The sequence below is a fragment of the Taudactylus pleione genome, unplaced genomic scaffold, assembly GCF_031769625.1.
Source record: "Taudactylus pleione unplaced genomic scaffold, aTauple2 ptg000533l, whole genome shotgun sequence".
NCBI classification, from domain to species: domain Eukaryota; kingdom Metazoa; phylum Chordata; class Amphibia; order Anura; family Myobatrachidae; genus Taudactylus; species Taudactylus pleione.
In genome coordinates, this window is record NW_028284935.1 from 4,768,684 (window position 1) to 4,778,619 (window position 9,936).

A 9,936-nucleotide genomic window follows, 5' to 3' on the forward strand; every position below is an offset into this window, starting at 1 on the left:
GGCACAATTTGTAGTTTAGTTCTAGGCAGACCACAAATACAAGTCCGGTGCAGACAAACTCACGTTAATAGATGACAGTTCACAAAGTTAAACCTGACACACAGCAGCCAGTTCAAGGCCTTAACACCCAATAATACACAACAAGAAGCTAAAACAGGTTCTGGAGCTCGGTACCAAGTACACCAAACAGTGCATGTTTTCCAAGTCTCACAAGAGAATTAATTAGCTCCCCCTGTGGAGTACAGAATACACCTGTGCACCTGCTGGTCGACCTGGAAAACATGACCTGTTTGTGGGTCCAGGAGGACGGATTTTGAGAAAAACTGTGCTAGAACATGCAGCCCCCTATGTTTTTAATATTTAAGAATGATCTTGAAGTTATATTACAGGGACAGGCACAAATGAGGCATAATTAGTGAAAAACAGGACAACGACAACCTGCCGTCAGGACTGTAAATATCACACGTGTTCAATCCAAGCCCCGAGGCTTAGGGCACTGCTCATACACCCCACAACCCAATATTCTGCCATGGTGGAAGTGTTAAATCAATTCTAGAAGCCGCGTCTTGTAGTGACAGAGATAACACAATAGATGCTGATGTACAGGTGTCCTTACACCTTCACATTTCAGGTGATCAATCAATTGCTGATGTATGGGGGCCTTTATTTACACCTGTGATTGTGAGATTGAGGTCACCAGTAACTATTTTTTTGACATCCATTGAATACACTGACTACATCTCCTAACAAGTGGAGCACTAATCCCCGAATCCTTCAACTACTCTACAGATAAGAGCTTCCCTATACACAGTACTATAGGATACATTAATTCTGTGATGCTGTAACATCATTGCGACTTATTTACAGAAGCATCAAATTGTGAGCCTAAGTGACTGTCCCGAGGCTGGGAGATAATCACGCTACATGCATTACTGCCTCGTCTGGGGTCTGATGGCCTATTACTTAAAGCTATTTAGGGAATCATTCGTGTATGCACTTCATCCTGTTCTCATAATGTATCTAATATGAAACGCACCATTTACATGACTGTCTATAGTGATCACACAGGAGGCTGAGTGGGATGTATTTATAGTGCTCGCCAAGGGCAGGTGACCTGAAGGTGCATCTGTGGGACAGATGCTCAGTGCTACAAGGGAGATACTGTAATAAGGTCAATAGTGTCTACATCAGGGCCGGCCATGGCGTAGATCGCGATCTACCGGTAGCTCCCGCCAGTAGATCGCAACCAACTTGCTGCGGCGACTGGGAACGCTGGTCTCTGAAGAGATCAGAGGCTAAAGTAGTCCCTGATCGCTTCAGAGGCCAACGTGAGGCGCCTCCTGGATCTAGTTGGATCCAGTCAGCGGCAGGCAGCCTCTATGTGGCAGTGATTCCCAGGTTGAAAAGAGGTAAGTACTGCACAGGGGAGTGGGCACCAATACCGGGGGCACTACATAAGGGGGTACTGTATATATGGATTTATATTTCTAGGTACTATGTAAGTATCTAATTAGTTACATCTATCTTTTTACTGGACACTGATCCCATTTTCCCCAATAGCCTGGGAACGTGATAACGTCTTGACACAATGGGCTCCATTCAACTCAATGCAAATTGAATAGCGCAGGGAATGAGCTCCCGGAGCTATTCAATTCAGCGCGCTGCTAAGCCCGACTAGGGATTTCTGCTCGCATCACTCCTGGGATGCGAGCAGCAATCCCACAAAGGTACAGGTGCGATGGCGTTTTCTGCCCTTAGTGCAGCGGAAATAGCATCGCGCCGGGAAGTTTAGTTGGAGAATGCCCGTTCTCGCGACTAAACACCCTGTTTAAAGGCACGAGGGTCGGGAGAATGGGCATTCCCCGACCTAACAGCACGCAGAATTTTAATAGCTCCGGGAGCTCATTCCCGATGCTATTCAATTTGCGTTGAATTGAATGGAGCCCAATGTTATGATACAGAACAACATGAGGTCCCCAATAACTAGTTTATGACAAGGAACGCGCTTAAGGTGCAACATTTGCCTTCTCCAACTTTTTGAATGAGACACATTTTGCTCAAAAATGACGGTAAATAAACTTACATGGTGCATTCACAGGGGGGACAATACAAGCCAAGGCACATCCTTGTGCGCCGAGCTCCTCACACGGTCACACGCATGAGAAGCAGTACTATAGGTAATATATGTTCCCTTCAAAATTCACAGTACACCATCAACTAAAGGGCTGAAATCCCTCATCCGCCATACTCGTGCCATAGCAAGACACAGAACCCATTCACCAACCAACACCAGAGATTACAGTGTTATATTCAGTATATTACTGTACATGCAGTATGACGGGCAGCTCATCGGAAGACAAACGCATTCAGATTACGCAGAGGATGGACTATGAATTTGTTCAGCGTTTGGAAAATCTCAGTCACTTATCTTTCCAACACTAAGTGGATAGTCCAGTGAGAACCAAGTGTCAAGGCCCTGAGTGTCAGAGACATCTCATACATGTCCCTTTAGCAAACTTTCTTCTACACCTGCTCCGCTATGTCAGTCCTTACATTTTACCGGACCCAACACAAAATACAACATTCTCCTAACGCCAAGGCCATAAACTAGAACGCAAATCTGCTCAAGTCTCAATTATATTTCCCAGCTCACCCCTCTCTGCGCCTCTCATCCACATGCATTACATGCTCCCATTCACGGTTACAGGATCACTTACGGTTTATACAATGTATAAATACGTATGTACACAGTCATAACACACAATAACGTAGCTTCCATGTGACATGTACACACAATATAAAAGGCTACTTAGCATCACATGCTCACAAAATACCACACGGTACAAAGCATGTGCGTATGCACTCACACGGTATACCATAAAGCGCGCACACAGTATAGAACAATATAAGGCCTATATCACAGATGAAGTAGTACATAGCATAAAACTATAAATACTAACACCACATATGGCAGACACAATATAACAAATTATATAGTACAAACACAGAATTACATAGCATAAACACACACAATAAGGCAAAGTGTTACACTTGTAATCATACACAGCCAGCATGGTACTATATTACTCAGAGCATATGCCCACCACACAGCATATACACCAAGCAGGGCACACTGTAGCATATAAACCAGGCAGGGCGCACAGTATATAGACACCAGGCAGGGCGCACAGTATATAGACACCAGGCAGGGCGCACAGTATATAGACACCAGGCAGGGCGCACAGTATATAGACACCAGGCAGGGCGCACAGTATATAGACACCAGGCAGGGCGCACAGTATATAGACACCAGGCAGGGCGCACAGTATATAGACACCAGGCAGGGCGCACAGTATATAGACACCAGGCAGGGCGCACAGTATATAGACACCAGGCAGGGCGCACAGTATATAGACACCAGGCAGGGCGCACAGTATATAGACACCAGGCAGGGCGCACAGTATATAGACACCAGGCAGGGCGCACAGTATATAGACACCAGGCAGGGCGCACAGTATATAGACACCAGGCAGGGCGCACAGTATATAGACACCAGGCAGGGCGCACAGTATATAGACACCAGGCAGGGCGCACAGTATATAGACACCAGGCAGGGCGCACAGTATATAGACACCAGGCAGGGCGCACAGTATATAGACACCAGGCAGGGCGCACAGTATATAGACACCAGGCAGGGCGCACAGTATATAGACACCAGGCAGGGCGCACAGTATATAGACACCAGGCAGGGCGCACAGTATATAGACACCAGGCAGGGCGCACAGTATATAGACACCAGGCAGGGCGCACTGTATATATACACCAGGCAGGGCACACTGTATATACACCAGGCAGGGCACACAGTAGTATATACACCAGGCAGGGCACACAGTAGTATAGACACCAGGCAGGGCACACTGTATATAGACACCAGGCAGGGCACACTGTATATATACACCAGGCAGGGCACACTGTATATATACACCAGGCAGGGCACACAGTAGTATACACACAGAGTATGACATAGCTCCCCCCATCCCGCACTCACTCAAAGCGGCCCCCGCAGTGCTGGCACTGCTCTCCGGTCCAGCCCGGGTCGCACACACACTGGTTGGTGGCCGCCGCACAGACCCCGTTGATACACGGCTTCTCGCACTCGCTCACGCTGATCCCCTGGGAGAGCTGGCACAGCAGGAGCAGCAGCAGGGGGCCCGCGGCCGGCATGTCTCTCCTAGTGTCCGCCTGTGTCCTCCTCCTGTACAGGAGCCGCCGTCACTGCTGCAGCCAGACACACAGGCCTGAGAGGGGGCGTGGCCTGCCGCTACCATCAGCCCGGGAACACCCCTGCCGGCTGCCGCCACATGGTCTGCCCCGTCACCATGGCGACCTGTAATCCAGTAAGGGCAGGCCCCGCCTCCTCCATCCTCCTGTATCCCTGTCTTATACTGTACCCACTCTCCATCCTCCTGTATCCCTGTGTTATACTGTACCCACACTCCATCCTCCTGTGTTATACTGTACCCACTCTCCATCCTCCTGTGTTATACTGTACCCACTCTCCATCCTCCTGTGTTATACTGTACCCACTCTCCATCCTCCTGTGTTATACTGTACCCACACTCCATCCTCCTGTGTTATACTGTACCCACTCTCCATCCTCCTGTGTTATACTGTACCCACTCTCCATCCTCCTCGTGTTATACTGTACCCACTCTCCATCCTCCTGTGTTATACTGTACCCACTCTCCATCCTCCTGTGTTATACTGTACCCACTCTCCATCCTCCTGTGTTATACTGTACCCACTCTCCATCCTCCTGTGTTATACTGTACCCACTCTCCATCCTCCTGTGTTATACTGTACCCACTCTCCATCCTCCTGTGTTATACTGTACCCACACTCCATCCTCCTGTGTTATACTGTACCCACTCTCCATCCTCCTGTGTTATACTGTACCCACTCTCCATCCTCCTGTGTTATACTGTACCCACTCTCCATCCTCCTGTGTTATACTGTACACACACTCCATCCTCCTGTGTTATACTGTACCCACTCTCCATCCTCCTGTGTTATACTGTACCCACTCTCCATCCTCCCTGTGTTATACTGTACCCACACTCCATCCTCCTGTGTTATACTGTACCCACTCTCCATCCTCCTGTGTTATACTGTACCCACACCTCCATCCTCCTGTGTTATACTGTACCCACTCTCCATCCTCCTGTGTTATACTGTACCCACTCTCCATCCTCCTGTGTTATACTGTACCCACTCTCCATCCTCCTGTGTTATACTGTACCCACTCTCCATCCTCCTGTGTTATACTGTACCCACTCTCCATCCTCCTGTGTTATACTGTACCCACTCTCCATCCTCCTGTGTTATACTAGTACCCACTCTCCATCCTCCTGTGTTATACTGTACCCACTCTCCATCCTCCTGTGTTATACTGTACCCACTCTCCATCCTCCTGTGTTATACTGTACCCACACTCCATCCTCCTGTGTTATACTGTACCCACTCTCCATCCTCCTGTGTTATACTGTACCCACTCTCCATCCTCCTGTGTTATACTGTACCCACTCTCCATCCTCCTGTGTTATACTGTACCCACACTCCATCCTCCCTGTGTTATACTGTACCCACTCTCCATCCTCCTGTGTTATACTGTACCCACTCTCCATCCTCCTGTGTTATACTGTACCCACTCTCCATCCTCCTGTGTTATACTGTACCCACTCTCCATCCTCCTGTGTTATACTGTACCCACTCTCCATCCTCCTGTGTTATACTGTACCCACTCTCCATCCTCCTGTGTTATACTGTACCCACTCTCCATCCTCCTGTGTTATACTGTACCCACTCTCCATCCTCCTGTGTTATACTGTACCCACTCTCCATCCTCCTGTGTTATACTGTACCACTCTCCATCCTCCTGTGTATACTGTACCCACTCTCCATCCTCCTGTGTTATACTGTAACCACTCTCCATCCTCCTGTATCCCTGTGTTATACTGTACCCACTCTCCATCCTCCTGTGTTATACTGTACCCACTCTCCATCCTCCTGTGTTATACTGTACCCACTCTCCCATCCTCCTGTGTTATACTGTACCCACTCTCCATCCTCCTGTGTTATACTGTAACCACACTCCATCCTCCTGTATCCCTGTGTTATACTGTACCCGCTCCGCATCCTCTTGTGTCCCTGTGTAATATTGTACCCACTCCCCATCCTCTTGTATCCCTGTGTTATACTGGCCATACACCTGCACGACCAGCTTAAGATAAGATTCACATACGATTCCCTGGAGCTCCTTGGGAGTCCCGGCGGCACGATTTGTTGTTTTCCATTGCACACAATCTGTCCTACGACCAATCGTGTTCCTCACACACTCATCAGGAAAAAGTCATTGAAATTACATGAATGGACGCATGATGCATCACATGCACAAAATACACGGTACAATCTGCACACGATACGATGGACCATATGGGCTGCACATCTGATGATATGATCCATTTTAGAGCTGCAGGAGCGCGCATCGGAATGTATCCTACTCAAAAAATACACGATTCATCGGCAATCGGCCCAAAATCGTGTAGGTTTATGGCCAGCATTATACTGGTATGCAGTCAGAATGCGACGGTCGAACTGCTGAGGCTTCCCGACTGTCTAATCCTGACAGGGTCTAATGACAGGCATCGAAATACCGATTGCCTATCATTATCCCTACGCCAGGAGCCTGATGCCCGGCATACCGAACGAAGGTAAGCCGTGCAGCAGGCGCATAACGATCCCGTTATACTGTACCCACTCTCCCCATCCTCCTGTATCCCTGTGTGATACTGTACCCTCTCTCCATCCTCCTGTATCCCTGTGTTATACTTACGCTCCATCCTCCTGTGTCCCTATGTTATACTGTAACCCTGTGTGACACTGTACCCACTCTCCACATCCTCCTGTATCCCTGTGTGATACTGTACCCACTCTCCATCCTACTGTATTCCCTGTGTGATACTGTATCCACTCCCCATCCTCCTGTGTTATACTGTACCCACTCTCCATCCTCCTATGTTCCTTTGTGATACTGTACCCACTCTCCATCCTCCTGTATCCCTGTGTGATACTGTATCCACTCTCCATCCTCCTGTGTTATATTGTACCCACTCTCCATCATCCTGTGTTCCTTTGTGATACTATACCCACTCTCCATCCTCCTGTATCCCTGTGTTATACTGTACCCACTCTCCATCCTCCTGTATCCCTGTCTTATACCCATTCTCCATCCTCCTGTGTTATTCCCACTCTCCATCCTCCTGTGTCCGTGTTATACCTTACCCACTCTCCTGTGTTATACTGTACCCACTATCCATCTTCCCGTATCCCTGTGTGATACTGTACCCACTCTCCATCCTCCTGTATCCCTGAGTTATACTGTACCCACTCTCCATCCTCCTGTATCCCTGTGTGATACTGTACCCAGTCTCCATCCTCCTGTATCCCTGTGTGATACTGTGCCCACACTCCATCCTCCTGTTATACTGTACCCACACTCCAGCTTCCTGTATCCCTGTGTTATACTGTGCCCACTCCCCATCCTCCTCTGTCCCTGTGTTATACTGTACCCACTGTCCATCCTCCTGTGTTGTACTGTACCAACTCTCCATCCTCCTGTATCCCTGTGTTATACTGTCCCACTCTCAATCCTCCTGTGTTATACTGTACCCACACTCCATCCTCCTGTATCCCTGTGCTATACTGTACCCACTCTCCATCCTCCTGTATCCCTGTGTTATACTGTACCCACTCTCCATCCTCCTGTATCCCTGTTTTACTGTACCCACTCTCCATCCTCCTGTATGCCTGTGTTATACTGTGCCCACTCTCCATCCTCCTGTGCCCCTGTGTGATACTGTACCCACTCCCCATCCTCCTGTATTACTGTATGATACTGTACCCACTCTCCATCCTCCTGTGTTATACTGTACCCACTCTCCATCCTCCTGTGTTATACTGTACCCACTCTCCATCCTCCTGTGTCCCTTTGTGATACTGTATCCACTCTCCATCCTCCTGTTTCCCTGTGTGATACTGAACCCACTCTCTATCCTCCTGTATCCCTGTGTTATACTGTACCCACTCTCCATCTTCCTGTATCCCTGTGTTATACTGTACCCACTCTCCATCCTCCTGTGTCCCTGTGTTAAACTGTACCCACTCCCAATCCTCCTGTATCCCTGTGTTATACTGAACCCACTCTCCATCCTCCTGTGTCCCTTTGTGATACTGTATCCACTCTCCATCCTCCTGTCCCTGTGTGATGCTGAACCCACTCTCCATCCTCCTGTATCCCTGTGTTATACTGTACCCACTCTCCATCCTCCTGTGTCCCTTTGTGATACTGTACCCACTCTCCATCCTCCTGTGTCCCTTTGTGATACTGTACCCACTCTCCATCCTCCTGTATCCCTATGTTATACTGTACCCACTCCCCATCCTCCTGTATCCCTGTGTTATACTCACTCTCCATCCTCCTGTATCCCTGTGTTATACTCACTCTCCATCCTCCTGTATCCCTGTGTGATACTGTACCCACACTCCATCCTCCTGTTATACTGTACCCACACTCCAGCTTCCTGTATCCCTGTCTTATACTGTACCCACTCCCCATCCTCCTCTGTCCCTGTGTTATACTGTACCCACTGTCCATCCTCCTGTGTTATACTGTACCAACTCTCCATCCTCCTGTATCCCTGTGTTATACTGTCCCACCCTCAATTCTCCTGTGTTATACTGTACCTACACTCCATCCTCCTGTATCCCTGTGCTATACTGTACCCACTCTCCATCCTCCTGTATCCGTGTTATACTGTATCCACTCTCCATCCTCCTGTATGCCTGTGTTATACTGTACCCACTCTCCATCCTCCTGTGTCCCTGTGTGATAATGTACCCACTCTCCATCCTCCTGTATTACTGTGTGATACTGTACCCACTCTCCATCCTCCTGTGTTATACTGTACCCACTCTCCATCCTCCTGTGTTATACTGTACCCACTCTCCATCCTCCTGTGTCCCTTTGTGATACTGTACCCACTCTCCATCCTCCTGTGTCCCTGTGTGATACTGAACCCACTCTCTATCCTCCTGTATCCCTGTGTTATACTGTACCCACTCTCCATCTTCCTGTATCCCTGTGTTATACTGTACCCACTCTCCATCCTCCTGTGTCCCTGTGTTAAACTGTACCCACTCCCCATCCTCCTGTATCCCTGTGTTATACTGAACCCACTCTCCATCCTCCTGTGTCCCTTTGTGTTACTGTATCCACTCTCCATCCTCCTGTGTCCCTGTGTGATACTGAACCCACTCTCCAACCTCCTGTATCCCTTTGTGATACTGTACCCACTCTCCATCCTCCTGTGTCCCTTTGTGATACTGTACCCAATCTCCATCCTCCTGTATCCCTTTGTGATACTGTACCCACTCTCCATCCTCCTGTATCCCTTTGTGATACTGTACCCAATCTCCATCCTCCTGTATCCCTGAGTTATACTCACTCTCCATCCTCCTGTGCCCCTGTGTTATACTGTACCCACTCTCCATCCTCCTGTGCCCCTGTGTTATACTGTACCCACTCTCCATCCTCCTGTGCCCGTGTTACACTGTACCCACTCTCCGTCCTCCTGTGTCCATGTGTTATGCTGTACCCACTCCCCACACTCCTGTATCCCTGTCTTATACCCACTCTCCGTCCTCCTGTGTCCCTGTGTTATGCTGTACCCACTCCCCACAGTCCTGTATCCCTGTCTTATACCCACTCTCCATCCTCCTGTGTCCCTGTGTTATGCGCACTAAAATCTGTCATCTTCAGCGGTGAATCCACAATTATCCAAGCAGAAGCGGTTAGCTTGTTCTAGCGACTGTCGTCAT

At 48.8% G+C, this 9,936-nt stretch overlaps 1 protein-coding gene across 2 annotated transcripts in view; it reads right to left on the minus strand.

The window, feature by feature from the left end:
• Nucleotides 1-4,348, minus strand: part of ATRN (attractin) — a 205,044-nt gene extending 200,696 nt beyond the window's left edge. For both annotated transcript variants that reach the window (XM_088450887.1, XM_088450888.1), the window contains exon 1: nt 4,049-4,348. In XM_088450887.1, the coding sequence (XP_088307013.1) occupies nt 4,049-4,224 (176 nt within the window). In that variant the 5' untranslated portion in view covers nt 4,225-4,348. The remainder of the gene's footprint in view (nt 1-4,048) is intronic.
• Nucleotides 4,349-9,936: the final 5,588 nt, after the last annotated feature.